This window comes from Saimiri boliviensis, chromosome 3 (assembly GCF_048565385.1).
Source record: "Saimiri boliviensis isolate mSaiBol1 chromosome 3, mSaiBol1.pri, whole genome shotgun sequence".
NCBI lineage: Eukaryota > Metazoa > Chordata > Mammalia > Primates > Cebidae > Saimiri > Saimiri boliviensis.
The window spans coordinates 48,309,275-48,336,294 of NC_133451.1; the positions used below are offsets into that span (position 1 = coordinate 48,309,275).

The 27,020-nt window shown below is 42.4% G+C and overlaps 1 protein-coding gene across 1 annotated transcript in view; it reads right to left on the reverse strand.

Moving 5' to 3' along the window:
* Positions 1-303: 303 nt before the first annotated feature.
* Positions 304-27,020, reverse strand: part of USP46 (ubiquitin specific peptidase 46) — a 70,002-nt gene continuing 43,285 nt past the window's right edge. The window contains exons 5-9 of the mRNA XM_039468398.2: positions 19,981-20,057; positions 9,607-9,690; positions 6,122-6,319; positions 2,874-2,952; positions 304-1,704 (exon numbers count right to left, since the gene is read on the reverse strand). Coding sequence (XP_039324332.1) covers positions 1,603-1,704; positions 2,874-2,952; positions 6,122-6,319; positions 9,607-9,690; positions 19,981-20,057 — 540 coding nt within the window. The 3' untranslated portion in view covers positions 304-1,602. The remainder of the gene's footprint in view (positions 1,705-2,873; positions 2,953-6,121; positions 6,320-9,606; positions 9,691-19,980; positions 20,058-27,020) is intronic.

The following is a 27,020-nucleotide window of genomic DNA, read 5'->3' on the forward strand; positions in this document are numbered from 1 at the left end:
TCAAGCATAAACAGATGAAATGTTGGCATGCTTACTTAAGTTCTGAGCAATAAACAGTTCAAGATATTTCAAAGATCAGAAATCCAGTTTTCATCTAGATAAAGTGCTATCCTCTTCATTGTTGCAAAATGGCCACTAACATTTTCCATTTCAATTTTAGTTCACATTATGCCCAAAGTTTGCATGTTCATTAGCAGATGCATTAGGTAACAAAAATATGTTCACAGTTTATTATAGTGTATGGAAGTTAAGTGACTTCCAAAGGAAGCCGAGATCTATGACTCAAAAACCAGCTCAACGGCAAAACACCAAACGACCCTTTTAATTAAAGGTACCAGTACTCAAATGCTCTAATAAATACATATATAATAAAAGTGGAAAAAAGTAACTACAATGAGATGAGGTTCTTCCAAAAAAATTCTGTCTTCTCAAGCATTCTAGGAGTCTGAGCCAAAGAAACAGCGCCATTTTGTTCATTCCTCCCCCTGCCCACAGACACTTCCTTTGAGCCACCTTCCTACCCAGCTAACTCTGGTATTCCCTCTAGGGAAGGTTCTATATCAGCCCTGGGACTCGCCAGTGCCTCAGTAAACAGACGGACTATGTTAAAAAGTTAAGTTGTACAATGTGCTGATGGCTGGAAAGGTGCAGTGCCTTTGCTATTCCTGATAAGGAACAATGTCGGTGCGGACTGGCTAAGGGGAGGTTTGCCAGCCCTGCAGCCCTGCATACATCAGCAGGAGTGGAAAGATACCTTGAAAAGCTTAGCAGTGCCGGATACAGAATAAACACAACTCACAGGGCCTTACAGAAGAAGTGTGACTGAAAATAGACAGCATAGAGTTATTTTCCTGAAACTTGGTTTTGGTAGAAAGGTACAAAAAGTAACTTTTCATTGTCCACAAAAACTTCCTCCTTTTGGCTTTGCCTGCCCTGAGCCTTCTTAACCCCTGGAATTCTAACAGCAAGGTCAGCACAGACCAGTGCCAATGCCAGCCAGCACCAGCCACCACGGACAGCTTCTCTTCACCCTGTTCCATGTCGAGGATGATTTTAGTATCGAGGTTACTCACTTTTCGACATTTTCACTTGCACAAACTTAAAGCTATAGTTGCAACCCTAAAAGGTGATTATCTACCCAATTCTTCTGTCCTTGTATCAGAAAAGAGGCAGAGAAGTTGAAAATGGGCAGCAATGCTTCCAGGGACAAGTTAAAGGAATGCATTGTAAGAAGACCCTGGAAGCCGTAGAAGTTTAGCAAACACTTAAAATAGACTGTAGACATTCATAGGAAATGTCATTCTAATACAGCCAGACATAACGAATGGCATAGCTTTCACCCAATCCTAAAATTAGCAACTGTTACTCATATAAATCTGACTACAATCTGATTGCAGTTAACTCTACCTCAGACTGAAATAAAACCAAGAGTAGTGTTGCATGTAAAAACAGAAAAGGAGAGAGTCTAACACAGCCAGACCATTGAGACTTGGAGTGATACCATTAGTGGGCCACTAGGGAAGAAGAAAGACTGCAGAGAAACCAGGTAATAGTGCTTTGAACATTTCCCCCCACTTGAATTAGTCCCACAGTTCTTTTAAGTTACTCTCTTGACTGATAGAATAAAATATATCCAGATTCTGAATTTTTTGATATATCTGATGTCAGGCCATAGAATTCTTCAATAGCTTGAGCATCTATTTTCTGCAATAAAAAAGAAAGAAAACAATACAATTACTTATAACATGATTCCTGGGAAAAGGAAATAAAAACTAATGGAAAATATATTAAAATGCAAGGAACACAATTTCTTATAAAATCATGATTAGGGAACTGTGTGCAATGTCCGATGCCTGTAATCCCAGCACTTTGGGAGGGAGAAGCGGGCAGATCTCGAGGTCAAGAGATTGAGACCCTCCTGGCCAACATGGTGAAACACCGTCTCTACTAAAAATACAAAAATTAGCTGGGCGTGGTGGTGCATGCCTGTATTCCCAGCTACTCGGGAGGCTGAGGCAGGAAAATCGCTTGAACCCGGGAGGTGGAGGTTGCAGTGAGCTGAGATCATGCCACTGCACTCTGGCCTGGCGATACAGGGAGACTCCGTCTCAAAAAAAAAAAAAAAAAAAAAAAAAAAAAATCGTGATTAGGAACTTTCACTAGCAAATGGAGAATTCCACAGACTTGGCTGAAGGTTATCATCACATAAATTGCACATCTCTAGGAAAAAAGGCAATGTCTCCATGCATCAGCAACCCTGTGTGGGCATTCTTTGAAGAAGCCAAGACATCTGCCAAATGGTAAACTGGTGGGCCCTGGAAATAGCCTTAAGTCTTTCTGGCCACCAGAGTTCATCTCTTTTAGTGTTATTCCACTAAAACTGCTACCCTAGTGGGTTAAAATAGATCATGTCTTTGAGTTTAGAATTCATTCCAGCTAGTATTCTTTTATAACAAAATCAATACATAGAATGTACTGGTTTAATACAGATTTCCAGATCCAGCAGACTGAGAAAAAACTTTAAACAATAATCGGTACAAGAAAAATTTGTTAAAAATAAAATAATCTGAATAGAACTTTGAAGTCTATTGTTTGCCCTGTATCAGAGGGGGCTTTAGTCATGATGAGGTAGAGAGATCCCATGTCTGTGCTGAACTGTGGAGAACACGGCGTCTGTGAGTCCATGATCACACTCCTTCTCCCTTTCCACGGAGCACGGGGATCAGCAGAATTTGGTTTCGAATAGAAATGTAAGTTGTTTTCAAGTTACATTATGGGGAAACAGGCCTACTTTAAAAAACGTCTATACATAACACGTTCCCCGAAATACTACTGATGCCCTATAACTACTGGAGAATAATCTGAAAACCAACCTCTACAATGTCATCATCAAACAAAAGCCAGAAGCCGTGACTTTTCACAATAGTGATATAATGCCCACGATTAGGACCACTGGAAAAGAACAAATAAAAGAAGTTAGCATGTTAACATTGATCTCTTTATAAAACTCTACTGGGCTCTTTATAAGCAGTGATTCTCTGGGGAAAAAACTAAGTCATCAGGACAAAGAATTTGGCATAGACCCCATGTCTACATCCATAACACCATGCTGGATATAGGGGAATACAAAAGTGTGCGGGAGAGATATTTTCTAAGGACTCATAATCCAGCAGGAAAAACAGACACTCAGATTCAGCAAATATTAACAAAAAATTACTCTCCACCTACTCTGTCTTGGGCCCTATTCTAGCTGACAGGGGAAGAAGCAGTGAACAAAACAAAGACCTCACTGATTTGGGACTTGGGGTAGGGGCTAGATTGGCAATACGCTAACTAAACTTACAAATGTATGTCAAGTGGTGAGAAGTGTCATGGAGAAGGATGAAGCAGAGTAATGGGATCTGAGCGATGGCAGGAGGTATTATTTGATAGACAGTGAGGGGAGGCCACTTGGATAATGTGGGCAGAGGAAATTTCCCTGAAGGAAATGGCAGGGGTAGGGGTGGAGGGTCAGGGTGTAGGGGGAAGCCATGCAGCTCTGGATGGAAGTTTCAGAAATAGAGAATAGCAAGTGGCAAGGCCTGGGGCAGGCGAGTACCACTTGGTGTGTTCAGAAACAGCAGAGAGGCCAAAGGAGGCCAGAGCAGCAGAGTGAGCGGGGAGGGAAAGACGGGAGCGGACTGAGAGGCAGGTGCAGGAGAGATCGCAGGTAAGATTTTAGGCTTTGCTTCCAGCAAGTCAGGAAGACAGAGGAATTTTAAGGAGTTGCATGATCTGTGTTTTAGAAAGACATCAACAAACCAAGATGCATAGTAACAAGTATTAAAATAAAAAGCCATATACCATGCTATATGGAAAAAAGCAGAAAGAACCACTAAGCAGCAGTTACTATGTAGTTAGGTTAGATGTGCACGAGTGAGGGGATTTTAATCCTAAACCTAGAACTGTTTTTTAATGCACTGCTCAAGTTGAAAAACCAAACCTCCCCTTTTGTTTACCCTCTTTCAGCGCAAGATGATGCCAAAGATCTGTTTCTGCTCTTTCTCCAGCCTCCTCCAGCTCCTGTCTCCCTTTCCCTCTGAGCTCCAGCTCATCAGGCTCCTCTCACACATGCCCCCTTCACATTGTGGGCCTTTGCATTGCTGTAAACTCTGACAGAGATGATCCTTCCCCAACTGCATTCTTTTTATGCCTCAGCTCAAATGTCACCTCCCCAGATAAATCTCTGCTGACCACTTCACCTGAAGAGGTATCTCCCATCACTCACTCATCTCCCTGTTTATTCCTCATAGCACTGATCGAAATTATAAACTAACTTGCAGCGGTTTATTTTTGGTGGTAGCAGAGTGGTCTGTTTTTTTTGCTCATTATCAATCTTTCCAGACAGATTATAAGCTTTGTGAGGGCAGAGCCTCTGTGCTGTGTGTCTTTTCGTTACTCTATCTTCAGATCCTGGCATGGAACCCAGAAAACATGAGCTTTAAAAAAAAAACCTGCAGCAGAAATCAATGCATAAGGTTGTGCACTTGCTGCAGCTATGGGCCAGGAGGTCCTGGCATGGAAGGTAAGGCAGGCCCAGCTCCCTAACCTCAAAGTTTTCCAGTGCCACCTGGAAGCCACCCAATCTTCATACACAGGCCACCCCCACTCCACATAGGAGAACAGCCCTACTTCTGCTGGGAGGAGTTTGAAGAATCCTAGACAGTAGCATGCCTGACTTGGCACCAACTGATCTTTGCTGCCGGGGCCTTTCTTACCTTGTGCTCGCATTACAGAAACTGACCTTAGAGAACCCAACCTCCCACTGGTTGTTCAGGTCCCTCACGTGGGTCTCTGCCAGTCCTCCCAAGGATTCAAATCAGACACTCACAGAGACCCACATGGAAAGTCCTGTGTAGCCTGTGCAAGGGGCACCTGTGTTTCTCCTTCGCCTAGCCTTCCCAGCAGGCCCTCCCGGCCACACCACCCCTGCCACCCACTTCAACCGCAATGCCCACCAGGTCCCAGGCTGTGCCTGCCCTAAGACCTTCTCCAATCCTGCACCAATGTGAGGCCTCGCCCAGCGCCCAAGGCTAGGTTCCAGTGATCTGGAATCCTGTGCTCTTCAAAAGAGTAACAGCTGTTCTTCAGGGAGAACACTGCAACACTGGGATACAACTGGCCAATACATACAATTTTACTGAGAATACAAGAAAATATCCAGTGACTTAAAGTTAATACACAGAGGACAAAATACGGGGTGCTTCAGATGTGAAGTTACAGTTTCTGATACCATCCACCCTAGTACACAATTAAAAAATAAATCGATCCATCCCTCCACATGGCAATGGTAGTCTCCTGGTAATGCTGCGTTCACTACAATCGATCTCGGCAGACGGAGGAGAAAAAGATTCTTGCTCTGTGATACGCCCCAATCTAAAACCTACGAGGGCAGGAGGAAAGCTGTGCCTACCCCCAAGGTAGAACATAAACCTGTCCCAGCTGAGCAAAGAATAACAAACAGGTGAATTTTCAATATACTCTTCTGCATTTATACCAAATTATGAAATAAAAAAAATCTCAAATTTCGGCAAGATGCTTTGCCTTTCCGTATCTAGAGGCCTTCTCTCTCTTACTTTGTTTTTTTCTGATTATATACTTATTTTAGAATTTGGGGAAAGACCAAAAATAACAAAGATTATTTTTTAAGAATATGTTTTTAATCACTCAAAGTGCCAGAATATTATTAAATTTGATCCATTGCTTCTAGTCTTTATTTACACAACTTAAAATGCTTTTGAGATCATACTATAAATCTAACTTGGCTTTTTTAAAATTAAAAACACAGCATAGACATTTATTTCTCCATGTTATTTCAAATTCCTCAGAACGATTATTTCTATGCAACGGAGATTTATTATTTCTCTCATAATAGCACATTTAGATGATCATTGTTGGAATGCTATTTTTTTAACGTGTCTGTACGCATGTTTATGTGTTTTTTTGAGATGATCAGTAAGAGTTTGGAAGAGACCCCAAAAATGCTGAGTGCCACGGCACAGGAAAGGTGCAGCTGGATATATTTCAGCCAAGGGGCAACTTTACACTTACCCTGTGTATTTGCTTCCAGTCATGCCCTTACCTGCCACAGTGAACAACCACAGCAACCAGGTCATACATGCGGTCCAGGTTCACCGCATCACTGGAGGTGTTGAAGAGCCGGAGCTCCAGAGGGAAGACCACGCGGTAAGACAGCTTGGTGTATCTGTGCAACTGCTCCATGTACTTGAACCGCTTTAGATGCAGGGCCAAGATCATGGGCAGCTTTTTTACTCTCATCCTAAGAAACCATGAAATAGAAAATCAGTTGTACCCAATACCTGTTAGGGGAAGAAAATACACTGTCATCTGCACAAACAGAACAGGAGGGGAGGTCTATCAAACTTCGAACCAGCAAATAACCAGATAGTTTGCAAAGATAAAAGTATGCTGGCTTATATAGAGCTGACTTATCCTATATCCCTGGCTCCCAGGAGCATTCCAGCAGGAGAAATGTACAATGGTGTGTCTGGTGAAAGGTAATGTTCCAGAATTTTCATACAAATATAAATAGGCTATGCAATTGTTCTCCATCACTGCTCTGTAACTTCCAGAGAGGAATGATATTTGGACAATCTATCCCCTGAGATGATGGAAAGGAGGTTTGAGAGATTTTGAGAACAGGAGCCTGGGAAGAGGACAAGGTGGACAGTGCTGATGGCTGGACTTACAGGTTCTGAGGACTGGCAGGGGGATGGATGCTTCTGAAACACACTCTTGGGCATCGGGACACCAAGCATGCCAGGCTCACTATGATTCCGACCTTTGTGATCTTGGGCAAGTCATTTCCTTTCTCTAGCTCTAGTTCCTCCTTTATAAAATGCAGGGGTTGGCTTAGGGCTATATTTCCCAAACTGGGCTCATGAGAGCACTGGAAATGTTAACAGATGTGGTGTTTCTGTGCCCGAATAAGTTTGGACTATGCTACTTTCTGCTTTGAAGATCCTATGTGTACATTACCAGAATGAAGATTTTGAGAAATCCTGCAGTAAAGGGATTGTTTTGTTGTTTGATGTTGGATTTCCCGAACTTATATAAACATAGAAAGTTTTTTTTACTAGGTGGCCATTAACACTCCTCAGTAAAATGTCACAAAGGTAACAGTTTATGCAGAGCACACTGCTAGAATAGAGGGTCTTCCAGTTTCTTTCCAGCCCCCCATTCCATGAATGTACTGAATTAAGTGTAAATGTTGTTTAGTTTGTGTACATTTTTAATGCATAGTATGTGAAAAGGACAAATTTTAAAAGAACAGTTTTAAGGAACCTATTAAGGAAAAGCCCTGGTCACAAAAATAAGCAAGTAAAACATCAGTAGAAAAATAAGAATTACGGGGAACCCCATATTTTATAGGAATACATGCCGTTGTAAACCCTCCAGAGCCGAACAAAAATGACTAAATGCCACAAAGAAAAGACCCGAGGCCAGTCTTGGGCAGACTGAGGTTATAAGGACGAGAAGCAGACGCGAGTGACCTTCCTCACTAACAAAAGATATCTGCCTATCTCCTTGATGCCTGCCTGCAATGGTGACTAACTTTGTGTAAGTTTTGCAGCAAAGAAAGTTGTACATGTTTGGGGTGAAGGCCTGGGAAGGCTGGGCAGAGAAATGATCTCAACCTCAGGTCTAGACCCTTGAGGGTTTTAGACAGCAGTACTGAGCATCTGCCAGCTGCCCTGAATACTGCAGAACCACTGCCAAGCCAGATTTAACTCGCAGGAAGCCTTCGCAGGAGACGGAAATGGCAACTTTCCTGGCTTGTGGGGCAGACTAATGGGGAACTGGTTATTTCAGATTTTCCAAGAGCTGTAACTGTCTGGTATGCAAAAAAGAGGGAGAACATTGGGTCTTATACCAATTCAGAATGCAGTAACTTTCTAGCTTTCTTATCACCTGTTTTTTTTTTTTTTTTTTTTTGAGACAGAGTCTTACTCTGTCACCCAGGTTGGAGTGCAGTGGCGCAATCTCAGCTCACTGTAACCTCCGCCTCCGGGGCTCAAGTGATTCTCCTGCCTCAGCCTCCCGAGTAGCTGGGATTATAGGCGCAAGCCACCACACCCAGCTAATTTTTGTATGTTTAGTAGAGATGGGGTTTCGCCATGTTGGCCAGGCTGGACTCAAACTCCTGACCTCAAGTGATTGGCCTGCCTTAGCCTCCCAAAGTGCTGGGATTACAGGTCACTGTGCCCCGCCTCTTATCACCTATTCTTATAACTGATGTGTTAATAATTTCCTCACAAGTCCTTATGAAATGATATATATTTTTTAAACCTCTGTCTCTAAAAAAGAGGTCCCAATGTTTAGGCCAGGGGTCCCCAAACTTTTTACACAGGGGGCCAGTTCACTGTCCCTCAGACCGTTGGAGGGCCGGACTATGCAAGGTGTGACACCCTTCACAGCCAGCGCTGCTGCCGCCACTATCCCAGACAGCGGTATACAGTGTCACAGGCCCAGCACCGCCTCCGGTGCTGTATACAGGGATGGCGGTGATCAGCCTGTGACATTGTGTATACAGCGTCCTGGACATCTGCAGCAGTGGTGGGCCTCTTCTGTGGGAAGCCCACTGCTGCATGTTTCCCCTATTATAAGACACCTCCTAAAAATAAGACAGCCCCCGTCTTTTGGGGGTAAAATTAATATAAGATAGGGTCTTATAATAGGGGAAACATGGTGTGTAGTAATGTGGGGGGAGACTTTTGGGCAAAGGGAGGTTATAGGGGCCATTATGCTGTTGTACATTTGGGGGAGTATGGGGGCCACTGTACTGTGTAGAGTGGTTATCGTGCTTTGCCTTTCTTCCTACTTCTGCTGTTACTTCACACTGCTTCCGGTGATGTGGGGCGCCGCAGCTGCAGACCGGATGTGCATCATATGACACGCTTCCGGAGCCGTGACGCAGGCGTCCCGCAACAACGGAAGTAGTACTGTACGTGAGCCACGCCGCGCTTTGCGGAGCCGCCACATACAGTACTCCTGTGCTCCTGTGCATCCGCATCCTGTGCTCCTCTCACTGACCACCAATGAAAGAGGTGCCCCTTCCTGAAGGGCGGCGGGGGCCGGATAAATGGCCTCAGGGGGCCGCATGCGGCCCACGGGCCGTAGTTTGGGGACCCCTGGTTTAGGCAATACAAATGAAAATAATATTGGGTGTCTACTATTTGTTATATACTATTCTAAGTACTTTCTAAAATTTACCTTTAATTCCAAGAAAATAGTGATTATATTTTATCACTACTTGTTTATCCAGCATAAACAATTATCTGGCACATGGTAGCACTCAACAAATATTTGCTGAATGACTGAATGAATGAACAAATGAGTAAACAATCGGACAGACAACTCTCCAAGTTGTCCTCTCCAAGGTCAGCGTTCTTGTCTCAGTTTCACTGGTGAGGAGGGTAACTGACTTCCTCAAGGCTCCATGGCTATGAGCCCAGGAAGCTGAGATTCAAAGCCAACCCTGCTGGGCCCCAGAGTCTGGATCCCTGTCACTACACAAAGCCACCCCTGAGCTAAATCTTCACCTACCTTTTCTGGGCTTCCTGTTTGCTGCAGCATGTTTCACAATAATATTTTTGTTCACTACACAGTGTTTCTGTGTTGCTGAAGTCTCTGTAGAGGGAAATATTTGCATCTTTAAAAAGTGTTCAAATCTACTTGGCATACCATGTTTTAAATCCCTCAATTAACCTGTAGGGTTATTTTTAAGTAAAAATTAGAGAAGTAATCGGAAAAAAATCCTCCTTAAGACTAGGATGGTAGGAGAAACTACAGGACAATAAATACAAATAAAAAGTCTAGGTGCCATTATGCTGACAGACACTCTCTTTTCATTGAATCATAAATTTACCATAAGAGATTTTCAAATGTAGCTTTATTTAATGGAACACAGGCAGATACAAACTAGGGTTTCCAACAGCATTCAGAAAAAAATCTCGTGATTTAATGAAGAATACCTATAAGCTAGAAATTAAAATCGTAATAGAAAAATACTATCGAGAGTAAAAGCTCATCATAAACACTAAAACTTAGGCCCAAAAAAGTCAATCACATAACATGCAAAGTGATATTATTGTGTAGTTAATGAAAAACAGTATTTCTCTGGTAGTCCAGATTTTCAAAGAACATGAAAGTAGGAAGATAATGAAATTCAAACCATATACAAAACTGCCCTCTTTTTGAACTAAGGAAATCCTGAATTAATCAGATGACCACCTCCTACCAACTCCTGCTCCCCACCACTCCCCTGCCAGAGGATAAGAACTTTCGCTTGCCTCCTTTGGAGACCAAAAGCCATTGTGTTTATCATATGCGTTATCTGCCTTATCATGAGGTTCTACTCTGCTACTTATGATTTTCATTTTTTAAATGTCATGGTTTTTCATTCTTTTCCAGCCATCGATATTCTACTTAACATTTCTGTGGTACTGCTTCAAGGGCTGAAAAGAACATCCAGACTAATACCCGACAGTTTTGAAAAATTCTGTGACATTTCCTTGTCATAGAGTATCCTAGCACCATAATGATCAGATTTTATTAAACAGAAAATGCTAAATGTGTTAAATGAAAACACAGATTCTTTCATTCATTAAGTCCCCAAATGTTTACTGTTAGTCCTCTGGGCTACGTTCTGAGGATCCAGAGAATAACTGCCCTCATATGGCTCAAATTTTAACAGAGATACACGCAAATGAAGCACTGAAATACAAAACGATCAGTAGAGCTTCAACAGAAAGTATTACATGGTTCCCCTACTGAAACCCTCCGGCAGTTTCCAGTGCACTATCCACCCTGCCTCCTTCTCTCTGCTCCAGCCGCACTGGCCCTGGGATATCCTCTTCTTGCCTTACGATGTTTGCAGGTGCTATTTTCTCAGCACTGAGAGCTTCCTCCCAGAGGCTTCCATGGCTCGCTGAATTGGCTGTTCGGCACTCAGCCTAAATATCCCCTCTTTGGAGAAGACTTCTCTGACTATTTTCTCCAAGCCTATCCAGCCCCTATCATATTGCTGCCTTGTTTCTCCCCAGCATCTGAACCCATTCTTCTGTCATTCGATTACTTGCCTCCCCTCTATGTGGGCAGTGGCCTTGCCACTCCTATATGCCCAACACGACACACAATGGCACACATTAATATTTGTTGATTGAAAGAATAAACCAACAAAGACAGAAGTAGGCGTAAGGTCCAGGAGAAAGCACAAAGAGGGAAAGTATGCCAGGGGAACAAGTGAATAAGAGTCAAGGACTCCAGAGAGAGAACACAGTGCAGAGGCCTGGAGGGAGGGGATAGCAGTGGCGGTGTATCAGTCCGTTCTCATGCTGCTAATAAAGACATGCCTGAGACTGGATAATTTATAAAGAAAAAGAGGTTTAATGGACTCAGTTTCACATGGTGGGGAAGCCTCACAATCATGTCAGAAGGCAAAGGAGGAGCAAAGTCACATCTCACATGGCAGCAGGCAAGACAGCTTATGCAGGGGAAGTCCCATTTATAAACCATCAGACCTTGTGAGACTCATTCACTACCACAAGAACAGTCTGGGAGAAATCTCTCCCATGATTCAATTATCTCCACTTGGCCCCACCCTTGACACGTGGGAATTATTACAGTTCAAGTGAGATTCAGGCAGGGCACAGCCAAACCATATCAGGTGGCAAGTCACATAGCCTTGAATATGCTACTGAGAAGCCAGCATGGACCCTAACCAACTGTCTCAACAAAGAAAAGACATAGATTGTGCGTTTTAGAAATGCCACTTCTGACAGCATGGTGGAGGGGGAAATGGAGAGGATCGAAAGGCAAGAAACCCATTAGAATGCAACGCACTCAACTTTCAGGTTTCAAGTACATGGTGCATAAAACAGACTCATACACAGCTGAATGAATGCTTCAACTGAGTAATTGCTGTGGAATCTTGTTTTGCCTGCATGGGATTAACTGGAGTGGAATGAGGGAGCAGAGGGGATGAGGTGAGTATGGGCATGGTGGAGCTTCATATACTCCCAATGTCTACCACGGGCAAGCCAGACTACCAAGCTAAAGGGTCACAAGAGCCAAAGAAAGCCCAGCAACAAGTAAGGAATCATGGAAACACAACAGAATTTGGTACCCAATGTAAAGACCCATTTTACAAAGAAGCCGGCTGACCGAGTAATGCTCTTAGGGCATCCATGAGTTGAGAATTGTAAAACGAAGGTTAGTTAGGAGGAGGGGGGACCAGAGCAGTAAATGTTGAGGCAGAGCAGCTATCAGTTAATGCTCTGTATTTCTGTATTTGTTGGATCAAAAGTGGGCAACAATGGTGGAAGAAACTCTTCAATGAGAAAGTCAAGGGGGCACTTGCTCTTTCCAACACTTGTGATAAATTACCAAAGCAAAGAGGAGAGGTTGAGAGAAAAACACAAAATTCTTTGCATTGCTTTAAAAAGAGGCAGAGCAGCAATAAAACATGATTTAAAAATATACTTTTGGGCTTGATACGGTTTGGATCTGTGTCCCGACCCAAATCTCATATTCAATTGTAGCCCCTGATGTTGGAGGTAGGACCTGGTGGAAGGTGACTGGATTACGGGGGCAGAATTCTCATGAATGGTTTAGCAGCATCCTCCTGGTGCTGTCCTCCCCATACATTGTGAGTGAATTCTTGCAAGATTTGGCCATTTAAAAGTGTTTAGCCCCTCCTCCAACCACTGGCTCCTGCTCCAGTTATGTGATGTGCCCGCTCCCACTTCACCTTCTGCCATAATTGTAAGTTTCCTGAGGCTTCCCCAGAAGCCAAGCAGATGCCAGTGCCATGCTTTCTGTCCAGCTTGCAGAGCCATGAGCTAATTAAACCTTTTCTTTATAAATGGTATACCGAGTCCTGACAGAAATGCGGGAATGGACTAATACGGGGCTGATGTGAAAGTAGTGAGTTATCTCAATTAATGGTTCACAGTTAGCTATAGATCAGACTCCTCATTCTACTTTTTCCCCCTTTCTCATATAGAAAGGAAAGAGGGAGGGAAAGAAGGAAGGAAGGGAGGGATGGAGGGGAGAAAAGGAAAGGGAGAAAGAGAAGAGAGAAAATATACTTTGGGAGCAAATCTAATAAGGAAATGCATACTTTTATAAGGAAACACTAAAGCCTTATGCAAATATTTTAAAAACTTGAAAAAAATGGAGAAAGACTGTTTTTCGATGTGAAGGCTATCAATTTATTGTAAACACAGCGATTGTGTTCAAGTTAATGTCTTTGATACATGTTCAATTAAAATCTACTTTTTCACTCACTACAATAATTCAAAATTGATATTAAAAATCCCCAAGCAATGCTTCCTGATAATTTCCATGTCATGATCCACACCGAAATACTACATGAGAAGCATACTAGGATATACTGACAAGGCTGCTCCTACAGCTGGCCATGGGGCTCTGGCACTGCCAGGCCCTCCCAGCCTCCCAGGAACTGAGGGGATGAATACATACCTCTACCCCATTTTTCCTGACTCACCAGTCAGGAAATTTTGTCCTAGAATCTAGTGCAGTGGTTTTCCTCCTGGCTGCTCATTAGAATCATCTGAGGAGCTTTAAAAACAATCCCAAATGCCAATCCCACACCCCTCCACTCCCCACCCTCCCTCCACTCCCCACTCTCCCTCCATTCAATTACATCAGAATCTCTCCAGGTGGAACCCAGGCATTACTGTTCTTTTTTTTTTTTTTTTTTTTTTTTTTGAGACAGAGTCTCACTCCGTCACCAGGCACCAGGCACCAGGCTGGAGTGCAGTGGCTCAACCTAGGCTCACTGCAACCTCCGCCTCCCAGGTTCAAGCAATTCTCCTGCCTCAACCTCCCGAGTAGCTGGGCCTTCAAGCATGCGCCACCACGCCCAGCTAATTTTTGTATTTTTAGTAGAGATGGGGTTTTTCCATGTTGGCCAGGATGGTCTTGATCTCTTGATCTCATGGTCCGCCCACCTCGGCCTCCCGAAGTGCTGGGATTACAGGCGTGAGCCACTGCACCCGGTGGCATTACTGTTCTTAAATCTCCCCGGGTTATTCTACAGGACAGAGAGCCTTTGCTCCAGTGCTTCCCAATAACCTGGGATCTTTTTTTTTTTTTTTTTTTTTTTTTTGAGATGGAGTTTCGCTCTTGTTACCCAGGCTGGAGTGCAATGGCGCGATCTCGGCTCACCGCAACCTCCGCCTCCTGGGTTCAGGCAATTCTCCTGCCTCAGCCTCCTGAGTAGCTGGGATTACAGGCACGTGCCACCATGCCCAGCTAATTTTCTGTATTTTTAGTAGAGACGGGGTTTCACTATGTTGACCGGGATGGTCTCGATCTCTTGACCTCGTGATCCACCCGCCTCGGCCTCCCAAAGTGCTGGGATTACAGGCTTGAGCCACCGCGCCCGGCTAACCTGGGATCTTGTTGGCACTGGGAGAATGGGAATTCAAAATGACAGGAAGACAGAGGAAGGAGAAGGTGGTTCTAGAGCACTCAGTACTTGGAGAAGAACAGGGAGATTCTGAGAAGGAGCACTCAAGTGGAAGACAAAAAAGGCCATGCAAAGATAATTATGATAAACTTCACGTAGTTTAAGTTTTTGCCTGAGGCCATCCCTGAACTTTTCACAAGGAAATAACATCTTTCTCAGTATTCTCCTGTGACACAAATGGCCTATTCTCCCTAAGACATAGTTACTGAGGTTTGAAATATTAGAATTATAACTCAGCTATTATACAAACTTAATGGCTTCTCCAGACCTGCATCCTGAATTTAAACACTCTGGAACAAAAGTTCAGTGAAAGTACATTATAATTCTCCACCTAAAAATCTTCTGGAAGAAGGTGGCAGAGATCTTACATTCAAATCTCACCATTTTAGCTTAATTTGTAATTTTTTTAAGTTATTGAAATAATAAAAGAAACATCATATTAGAAGAGATATGCAGACATAACTTCAGAGAAGAAAATGCATAATTCTAGCTTAAAAAACAAAACCTCAAAAATGCAATCCACATTAAACCATGAAAGGGGCAAGCAAGACGTCCACCCTTCCCTTCTCTTTTGTCTCAGAGACAGAGGAAGCTAACTCCACTGACATCATCTGTTTCCTGCATCTTTCTCCCGCACATCCTTCCTCCATCACAGAACTCTGAGTGGTAAGTGGCAACACCTGGCAGGCTTCTCTTTCTGCTATGGAGGTGACATCACATGTGAGGGCAAGTATAGCTCAGTTGGTCAAGGTCTAGTTTAGGTGTGATGTAAAACACGGGATGAGGAGGCATTTCGGAGGTATCAGCCTGCACAGTCCAGTAAGACAGAGTCGAGTATGTTTAAAAGGCATCAGAAGCTACTTCACACTCACCCCCCCAGCCAGAACATTTCCAAGTGCCTCTAGCCTACCTTAATCAGGTATGCATAACCAATATATACATTTCTCCAGGAAAAAAAAAATTATGGAAACCTAACCCTCAGTTCTATTTCTTATAACAAGGTTCCCCAAAGGTTGAAATTATCACCAATCACTTCACACTTTACCTGGCTGATCGAAAATCTGCAGCCACTGCCACCTACCCTTTTGAACAGTTCCAGCAATTTCTGGAAAAGAGGAAAAGCAGCCAACCTCCCTAACTCCAAATTCTCACTAAGGAGGAGAATGGGCATATAATGGCTTTCTCCAAATTCCCTCATCAGCAATTAATGATGGTACACCCTTAACTTTTTCCACACCCTGTGATTATAAAACCTTAGGAAATAAAAAACGGCTTCTTTTCACAGGAATGTTAGGAGCTGATAACGGGTTGGCTCTGTGTCCCCACTCAAATCTTACATGGAATTATAATCTCCAACGTTGGGGGAGAGACCTTATGGGAGGTGATTTGATCATGGGGGCAGATTTCCCCTTACTGTTCTTGTGATAATAAGTTCTCACAAAATCGGTCTGTTTAAAGGGATGTAGCATTTCCCCCTTCACTCTCTCTCTCTCTCTCTCTCCTGCCAACATACAAATACTGTGCCTGATCCTCTTCGCCTTCTGCCATGATTGTTAAGTTTCCTCCTGTATAGCCTGTGGAACTGTGAGTCAACTAAATCTTTTTTCTCCGTAAATTGCCCAGTCTCCAGTATGTCTTTACAGCAGTGTGAGAATGGACTAATAGAGAAAATTGGTACTAACCGTAGAGCACTGCTATAAAGATATCTGAAAACGTAGAAGCAACTTTGAAACTGGGTAACGGGCAGAGGTTGAAACAGTTTGGAGGGTTCAGAAGAAGACAGAAAGATGTGGGAAAGTTTGGAACTTCCTAGAGACTTGTTGAATAGTTGTGACCAAAATGCATGCTGACAGTGATATGGACGGTGAATTCCAGGCTGAGGAGGTCACAGATGGAAATGAGGAACTTATTGGGAATTGGAGTAAAGGTCACTCTTGCAATGCTTTACCAAATAGACTGGCAGCATTGTGCCACTGCTCAAGAGATCCGTGGAACTCTGAATTTATGAGAGATGATTTAGGATATCTGGTGAAAGAAATGTCTAAGCAGCAAAGTGTTCAAGATGTGCCTTGGCTGCTTCTATAAATCTATGTTCATTTGTATAAACAAATAAATGACCCAAAACTAGAACTTATATTTAAAAGGGAAGCAGAGTACAAAAGTTTGGAAAATTTGCAGCCCAACCATGTTGTAGAAAAGAAAAATCCATTTTCTGAGGAGGAATTCAAGGCTGCCAAAATTTGCATAAGTAAAGAAGAGCCAAATGTTAAGAGCCAAGAGAATGGGAAAAAATGCCTCCAGGGCATTTCAGAGACTTTTACAGAAGCCCCTCTCATCACATGCCTGGAGGCCTAAGAGGTTTGAGAAACCCACTCACTCATCCAAATCTGAACGATGGACTTAGAGACACAAAAAACAGTGGAAACAGGACTGTTAGTGGCAGTCTTGCAAGATCAGGTACTGGGTAGGCAGGCACACCTGGGGCAGTTACAGCAGGTAATTTCAGCAGGTAATTTATCTCATAGCATGCCAAGTCCCTCCCCCAGTTTCTCATTGGTTGAGTACTAAGGGGTTACAATCTTCCCTAACACTGCCTAAGTTTCATTATCCCTCTATAAAGTCATACCCTGGTCTCCTTCCCTGCTTAAGTTTCAATTTCCCAATAATCAAAACTTTCTTTCCTTTTACGTGCTGACCACCCCTCGACATCCTGTTCACTTATCCTGACTTTCTAGGTGCATGAGCCATGCAGTTTTTCACATCCACAGGCTGGCTGACAGTACTCAGATTTATTACGCCTTGAAAACAAATCATTAAAAATGTTTTCTCACAGAGGAAAAAATGGTTTCATGGGCCAGGCCTAGGGCCCCCACTGCTCTATGCAGCCTCAGTACATGGCACCCCACATCCCAGCCACTCCAGCTTCAGCTCTGGCTAAATGGCACCAAGGTACAGCTTGGGCTGTTGCTTTAGAGGGTGCAAGCCCCAAGGCTTGGCAGCTTCCACAAGGTGTTGGGCCTGTGGGTAAGCAGAAAGCCAAAGCTGAGGTGTGGGAACCTCTACCTAGATTTCAGAGAATATGAAAATGTCTGGATGTCCAGGCATAAGTCTGCTGTAGGGGCGAGCCTTCATGAAGAGCCTCTACTAGGGCAGTGCAGAGGAGAAATATGGGGTTGAAGCACCCCCCAGAGTCCCCACTTGGGCACTGTCTAGTGGAACTGTGGGAAGAGGGCCACTGCCCTTCAGACCCCAGAAAGGTAGATCCACCAACAGCTTGCACTGTGCACCTGGAAAACCTGCAGCCTGCGAAAGCAGCTGCAGGGGCTGCACACTCCAGAGCCACAGGGGTGGAGCTGCTCAAGGCCTTCGAAGCCCACCTCTTGTGTCAGTGTGTCCTGGATGTGAGACATGGACTCAAAGGAGATTATTTTGGAGCTTTAAGATGTAATGACTGCCCTGCTGGGTCTCAGACCTGCATGGGGACTGTAGCCCCTTTGTTTTGGTCAATTTCTCCCTTTTGGAATGGGAGCACTTACTCAATGCCTGTACCCTCCATTGTCTCTTGGAAGTAGCTAACTTATTTTTTTTATTTTACAGGCTCATAGGCAGAAGGGACTTGCTTTGTCTCAGATGAGACTTTGGCCTGACTTTTCAGTTAATGCTGGAATGAGTTAAGACTCATGGGAAGACATGATTGGTTTTGAAATGTGAGAAGGACATGAGATTTGGGAGGGAACAGGGGCAAAATGATGTGGTTGGGTTCTGTGTCCTGACCCAAATCTCATGTTACATTGTCATCTCCAATGTTGGGAGAGGTAACTGGTGGGAAGTGACTGGATCATGGGCAGATCTCCCTCTTGCTGTTCTCAAGACAGTGAGTGAGTTCTCTTGAGATCTGGTGGTTTAAAAGTGTGTGGCACGTCCCACTTTGCTCTCTCTCTCCTGCTTTGCCATGTGCAGATGTGCCTGCTTTCCCTTCACTTCCACCGTGATTGTAAGTTTCCTGAGACTTCCCTAGCCATGCCTTCTGTACAGCCTGCAGAACTTTAAGTCAATTAAACCTCTTTTCTCCATAAATTACCCAGTCTCAAGTATGTCTTTACGGCAGTGTGAGAATGGACTAATACAGAAATTCATGCCCATTCAGAAGGAGAAAGAGGCCATAATGACCAAAAAATTCCTTACAAAGAAACTACAGACCTGTTCTAGACACCCGGACACAAGCAGAAATGCCAAACCAATAGGAAGTACTCAGGTAACTATCAGTGCCAGGGTGGGAAACCCTCAGAGCCCTGGGAAAAGGGAAAGCAATCAGCCCCCAAATCACACAGTACATTACAACCAGATGGAACAAGAAGTTCTTTCAAGCTGTTGCTGGTGTCTTTGCCTTAAAAGATGGCCTTCTAACTGCAATCACCACAGTCAAATCACTTTAATCTATTCTTCTAAAAGGTTCCAAGTAACCTGAGCTCCTGAAATAAAAGGTCTGTCATCTGGTCCTTACTCACAAAAATTGTGATACTATACAATGTCTCCGACACCCCGATGGGATACCCCAAGCCTTGGGGAAGCCCATCCTGACTGCTTGGTCTTCACAGGCACCTCCAATATCAGCCACTTTCTAGACCTGTTTTGTTTCCTTCAAAGCACTGATCATCATCTGTACATGTCCACTACACTGTAAGTGCTGTGAAAACACAGGCCTCGTCAGGTTCACTCCTCTATCCCCAGTGTCTACAACACACCCAGACAAATTATAAGCATTCATGACCTCTTGCTGAAAGAAAGACAGAAGGGAAGGAGTGGCTCAAAGGGAATTATGTCTTTACAGCAACTCTGAGCATGTTTTCAATGTATAAGTCAATACACAATGTCTACAGTAATCCTAGAAATCATCGTTACACTCAGGGCTCCTCACCTTCTCTCCATCCTCATGAGGAAGAATTTCTTTCCATACATGTTCTCCACAGAATGCTTAAAAGATGGAGTAACAGGCAACTCCCTCATTGGTTCTCAGCCCAAAGTGCATAATATTTAAAATAATAAAATAGATTATCTTAGAAAAAGAGTAATGGTAGGCATCTGTAGCTTTTATTAACTTAATTGTAAGAAAAACAGAGAGAGAGAGAACGAGAAACACCGATGAAAGCCAATGCCTACGTCTGCATTAAAGATTAACATTTTATTTTTAAATTTAATGACTAATGACTTCTACATCATGCTCTTTTTTCTCAGTGGGACTCTTCTCCAGACCACATATACTTACTTTTAATCTCTCTTGGGAAAGGAGACATAGAAAATAATAGGATCATACTGGTTTAAGAGAAGGAAAGCTTATGTCCTGAAGAAATACGGGATTTTCTCCCCCACTTAGCTACAAGCCTGATCAAAAGCTCAAACCATCTCAGAGTTCATAAGGTTACCTTAGGCAGTGGGTAATGGATGTATTCTGCTCCACATCCACAGAAAGGTCAAGAAAATCTTCATCTTTGCTGCTAACCTGAAACAAAAAAAGGAAAAAATATATTAGGCATGAAATATGTAGTAGATAAAACTTTGAATGTGTACAGGTACCCATCGTCTGCAATAAAAACCATAACTACAGTTAAAGTCCTGCATGGACATGTATACTCACTGGCACCAAGTTACCTCAAAAACAACCCGATCTAGAGAAAATCTCAAATTCTCAATTTAACTTCCTCCCTATCCCAGTTTTGACTCACAGCTTTTAATAATTAAAACTCAACCAGATTTCTCTTCCTCTCCATTCATTTCTCCCACTGTTTCAAAGTAGGAACTATTAAACATCCATATAGCCCCGATTGCAGAGTGATAAAAATGGAAATGGAGAAAGGACAAGAGACATACAAAACCTACCACCCAGATGAACATGCCCTGTTGAGCTGTTACCACTTTTTGCCAGTCCGTTGAAATCACTCCCTTCCGCCCTTGTCCCATCATTCAAACTGTGTGGGGGGCCAGGGAGCCTGATAGGCAAGGGCTGGAGTCGCATTGACCACACATAAAGCTGTCCTTTGGTCAGGAAGTGGTCATCACATGCAGAGCGCTATGCTGTCCATGACAATGACCAGACCTGTCTGGTCTGAAGCCTGGGCTCACACAGGCCCGCCATACTGTGGACGGCTCTCAGCCGAGCTGGTTCAGTGCCCCAGCTGTCTCTCAGCTTTCAACAGCTCACTCCTCACTAATTCTGGATCTCATATATCTCAAGGCTCACTGAATAAGTGCTTACTTTCCATGAATTCACCAACAACCCTGGGGTTTTACCGTCTTGTTCCCAGAGTAGCAGGAACAGTTGGCAACAACCTTCAAGTGCTCAGTCAATTGGCAGCAAAATGAAAACAACATTCCTTTAAAAGTGTGACAACTACCCTATGACCCAAAATTCCATAAATTTACCTGAAGAAATATTCAGAGATGTGGATACACTCTTTTATACTTTTAGAAGTACACACAGGGGCTGGGTATGGTGGCTCATGCCCGTAATCCCAGCACTTTGAGAGGCTGAGGTGGGTGGATCACTTGAGGTGATATGGGGGACCCTACCATGTGGATATTTGCAAAGCAAATGCCACAATACGGATGGTTTTGATCCCAGACACAGAGACGCCTAAATAGGGGGAGTTAACATAAGCTGAGTCAGAAGCAGACAAAGGAGAATCTAGTTAAAAAAATATTCTAATAAGTAAAACCAAAAAACCTTTTCACATGTGAGTTCTAAAACAAGATCAAACCAGAAACACCTGCACTCATGAGAAACAATGTCTGGATGTAAATAAGCTTTATAATCACAGGAAATTCTATTACTTTTGCAACCACTGATTGTGTATCTAACTTCTCTATTGTATAGGCCATGTAAGGTATAGATTTGCATTTCCTCTTGCAATGACGTAAACCAAAGCCAAAAAAATGTATTTATTCCTGGCCTTTAAGAAAATAAACTTGCTGTTTAGGCACTGCCTATTCAGTCCTCCAGACCCCGCTTTCTGTCTCTCTTTTCTTCTGCGCACTCTCTCTTCCAGGTATTGGGACCCTCTTGCAAGTCGAAAAATCCCCGGCAAACGTGCCGTCCCGACTGTCCCCGACAAGGTGAGGAGTTTGAGACCACCCTGGCCAACATGATGAAACCCCATCTCTACTAAAACTACAAAAAATTAGCCAGGCGTGGTGGCACACACCTGTAATCCCAGCTACTAGGGAGGCTGAGGCAGGAGAATTGCTTGAACCTGTGAGGTGGAGGTTGCAGTGAGCTGAGATCATGCTACTGCACTCCAGCCTGGATGACAGAGCGAGATTCTGTTTCAAAAAAAAAAAAAAGACGTACATATGGGAATGGATACTGAGACACAAGAATGGGTATTGCCCAGATGCATATCCTGTCTCTGCCATTTATAAAGTCAATGGCTTCAGGCCAGATACTCAGCCTCTGTTTCCTTGTCTGTAAAGTGAGGACAGTAAGAGTATCTATCTCACAATGCTGTTGAAAGGAGGAAATAAGATAATATATATAAAGTGCTTTAAAAAGTAAGGACTCTAGGGGAGGGACAATGAGGGGTGGGTAGTTGGGGAGAGATAGCATGGGGAGAAATGCCAGATATAGGTGATGGGGAAGAAGGCAGCAAATCACACTGCCACGTGTGTACCTATGCAACAATCTTGCATGTTCTTCACATGTACCCCAAAATCTAAAATGCAATAAAAAAAAAAAAGGCAAAAAAAAAAAAAGTAAGGACTCAATAAATTACAAGGGGTAAAAAGTTTTAAGTGGCCTAAAATGGTCAAAAAGTTGGAAATGGCTTTCTCTATATTGTGGTTATCATCCTAAATGAAAAAGTAGGTTACAGGCCGGTGCAGTGGCTCATGCCTGTAATCCCAGCACTTTGGGAGGCCGAGGTGGGTGGATCACGAGGTCAAGAGATCAAGACCATCCTGGCCAACATGGTGAAACCCCGTCTCTACTAAAAATACAAAAAAAAAAAAAAAAAATTAGCTGAGCATGGTGGTGTGCGCCTGTAGTCCCAGCTACTGGGGAGGCTGAGGCAGGAGAACTGCTTGAACCTGGGAGGCGGAGGTTGCAGTGAGCCGAGGTCGTGCCACTGCACTCCAGCCTGACAGAGTGAGACTCTGTCTCCAAAAAAAAAAAAAAAAAAAGTAGGTTACACAACTATATATAAGTTAATTCCAATTTCATATTAAAAAGGCATCTTTATACTTATATACACATATCTCCTCCCTTGGCATTCTCTACCATCCTGTTTTAATTTTTTAATGACATTTATTTTAATGGTGAGCCCCAAATCCTCACCATTGCTTCTATTGGCTTCTTTGTCATATGGCTTCACAGATACTCTCATTGAGAGGTGACTATGTTTTGCCACCCTAGATTCTGAGTGTGACCACGTGACTTGCCTTGGCCAGTGGGATGCTAGAAGGCAGGTTACCAGCAGAGGCCAGAACAAGCATTTGTAAAACTGCTCTCTTGCATCACTGTAAGAAGGATAAGCCCAGGTTAGCCTGCTATTCCCAGGAAGAGGAGAGATCCATGGAGGAGAGCTGTATTAAGGCACTGCAGCCAAGCCCAATCTAGAGTAGAGTAAAACCCCTCATGATCTTGCAGACATATGAGTAGGCCTGCTGAACTAGAAACACATGAGTTTAGTGGAGTCCAGCTTAGACCAGTCAACCCCTAGCCAACCCACTACTGCACAAATTATAATAATAAATGATAGCTTAAGGCTCAGTTTTGATATAGATAGATAACTGACACAACCAATAGATAGATACAGATAACTGATACAACCACTTATCCTTTTACAGGTTTTATTTCTGTATGTTTACTGTCTGTCTCCCCCTTACGAAAATGAAAGTTCAAAAGACCGGCTTCCATAGTAACTAAGATCCTAGCACACCAATACTCCTTCAGAAAACTAGAAACCTCTCCAGATAACTATAAACTCACATAACCAAAAACTAAAAGCAGCTAACTGAAGGCACTGGAGAGTAAACACAAAAAAGCACATGGGAGTCCACGCTTGGAGGAAGAGAGCTGTACAGAATGAGTTCATGGTTTCAAGGCCTTTGGCTGGGGATGTTGAGGGGGAAATACAGTCTTGCTGGTCTGCAAGCCAGAAGACTAAGTCTGGGAAACCATGTCCACTGGAAAGAAGGGAAAGTGTCTGAGAGGGTATCTCCAGCTCTGCCGACATCTGGCTGACCCCTGAACCACCCATGCATGGAATATACGCAAAGCGACTTGGCTATTAACAAAATGGCTGCCACCAAAGATTCAAGCTGTCACCCAAGAAACACAGTGTATAGTTTGGGTCCAACCAAGGTAAGTGCCTGTTAAAACTAAAGAAACTCAATATGTATTAAAGAAAAATAACAGAATCCAGAGTCTCTGCCGCTTAACATTGTCAATGTTCTAAATAAGATCTAAAGTTACAATATGTGACAAATGTCTTACCTAAGACATTCTTAAAAGAAAATAAACTGAGACCAACTTTGGGATGACCCAGATGTTGGAATTAGCAGACAAGGATTTTAAAGAGGCCATTATAACTATCATCAGTAAAATAAAACATATTCACAACGCATCAAAAAAATATGAAATCCCAGTAGAGAAACAGAAACAATAAAAAAAGAATCAAATAGAAATTCTGGAACTGAAAAACACAATGCATTGAATGAATTTAACAGCAAAGTGGAGATGACAGAGGAAAGAACGAACAAGTGAATCTGAAGACAGATCAATGGAAATTATCCAATGAGGACTAAAGAAAAAAGACTGAAAAATTAACAGATCCTCAAGACTCTTTTAGATAATATTATACATATAATCAGAGTCCCAGAAAGGGAGGAAAGGGAGAATAGGGCAGTAGAACTATTAGAGAAAATAATGGCTGAATATTTCCCAAATTTCATGAAAGACATCCATTAACAGATTCAAGATACTCAACCAACACCAAGCAGGGTAAATACAAAGAAGGTCAGACAAGGTGCCTCACAGGCAAACTGTTGAAAACTAAAAATAAAAAGCAAAGCTGAAACTTGTAGACCAAAAAATAAAAAAAGAAAAGAAAAAAAAGAAAAAAAGAAAAGAAAAGAAAAATAAATAAAAGATATATTAGATTACAAGAGGATGATTCAATTGGTGGCTGACCTCTCATCAGAAACTATGAAGTCCAGAAGACAGTGAAACATCTTTCACGTGCTGAAAGAAAAAAAAAATTATCATCCTGGAATTCTTATATGCCATAACTAGATAATTCAAGAATGAAGACAAATGAAGAGAATTCATTGATGTAACAGGCTTGCATCACAAGAAAGGTTAAAGGAAATTCAAGCCAAAGAGAAATGGCTTGAATTTCCACTTTGAAATCCAGTTTGAAATCCAGATCCTCAAGAATAAAATGCATCAACAATGATAAATATTTATGCCAATACAAAACCTTTTTTTCCTCTTAATTTTTATATAATATTCATACCTCTTTAAAGGAAAAAGTATAACACTATCCTGTGGGGTTTTATATTCAACACAAATATAATACATAAAACAACTACAGCATAAAGAACAAGGTAGGGTAGGAGCAGAGGGAATATGCATCTATATATTTATAGGCATTCTCTATTTTATGTGAAATAGTATCATTATTATGTGTAAGAATACTGTGAAAAGTGAAGAATATTTATCGTAATCCCTAGCAAAATCACTAAAAAGACACACAGGCAGGCAGAAATGTACTCAGAAAGGATCAAGAGGAAAATTAAAATGGAATAATAAAACTATATATATTCAAATAATTCAAAAAGAAAATACACAAGAGGAACAGAAGAACAAAAAAAAATAGAGAAAATAAATTGAAAACAAATAAAATGGCAGCCCCAAACCCAACTGTATCAATAATACCATAAACATTAATGGACTAATAATTACAAATAAGAGACAAAAATTGAAGGGAAGATTTTTTTTTTTAAAGGCAAGACCTCCATCCACATAAACTTTTTATGTAAAGACTCAAGTTGAAAGTAAACGGTTGGAAAATGGCATATTATGCAAAAAGTTGGCATAAGTTTGCAGAGGGCTAATATCAGATAAAATAGATCTTAAGACAAAATTATTAAGAAAAATAAAAGAGGACATTTCCTAATGATAAGAATGTCAACTCATCAGAAAAACACAACAATCAAATATGGAGCACCCCCATCATAAAGCCTCAAAAATACATGAAGCTGGAACACTATTTCACTGACAAAAGGGAATGAAGTCCTGATACATGTTACACCACCAACAAACCTCAAAAACATTATGTAAGTGAAGGAAGTCAGACATAAAAGACCACGTTATATGATTCCATTTACATGAAACAGCCAGAAAAGGCAAATCTCTAAAGACAAAAAGCAGATTAGCAGTGACCTCAAACTGGGAACTGGAATTAACTGCCAGATATGAGGGATCTCACTGATGTGATGAACATTTTCTAAAACTAGGTTACAGTGCTAGTTGCACAACTCAGCAAATTACTTTTAAAAAAATCACTAAATGGACAGATTTTATAGCATGTAAATTATACCTCTCCAAAGTTGTTTCTGAAAAGTCAAAAAATTCATAAAACAAAAATGGACAGAAATTAAAAGGAAAAATAGGACAATCCCACAAAAATATTTTAACACTCCAGAAACTGGTAGAAAAGCTAGTGGGGGGAAAGTCAACAAAGAAATAAAGGATCTGAATAACTTTATCAAACAACCTACCTACTAACAATTATAGAATGCTATAGCCAACAACTGCCAAATATTCTTTTCAATTCAGTAGTTCCCAACAGGGGAAATCTGGCTTCCAGGGGACATCTGACAATGTCTGGAAACATTTTTCAATGCTGTAGCTTGGGAGATGCTACTGACATCTAGCTGGTAGAAGCCAGAGATGCTGCTTAACATCCTATAATGCACAGGGCTGTCCCCAACAACAAAGAATTATTTGATCCAAAATGTTACTAGTTCTGACATTGAGAGATCCTGTTTTCTTTTTCTTTTTTTTCTTTTTTTTTGAGAGGGAGTCTCGCTCTGTCACCCAGGCTGGAGTGCAGTGGTCCCATCTTGGCTCACTGCAACCTCTGCCTCCTGGGTTCAAGTGAGTCTCATGCCTCCGCCTCCCAAGTAGCTGAGATTACAGGTTTGTGCCACCATGTTTGGCTAATTTTTGTATTTTTTGTAGACACAGGGTTTCACCATGTTGGCCAGACTGGTCTCAAACTCCCAACCTCAGGTGATCTGCCCGCCTTAGCCTCCCAAAGTACTGTCTGGTCTAGAGATCCTGTTTTCAAGGGCAGATGGTACACTTGCCAGGATAGACCAATAATTCCAAATGCTTGGAAATTAAACAGCATATTTATAAATTAATGTATGGATCAAATAAAAAAGATCACAGGGAAAATTAGAA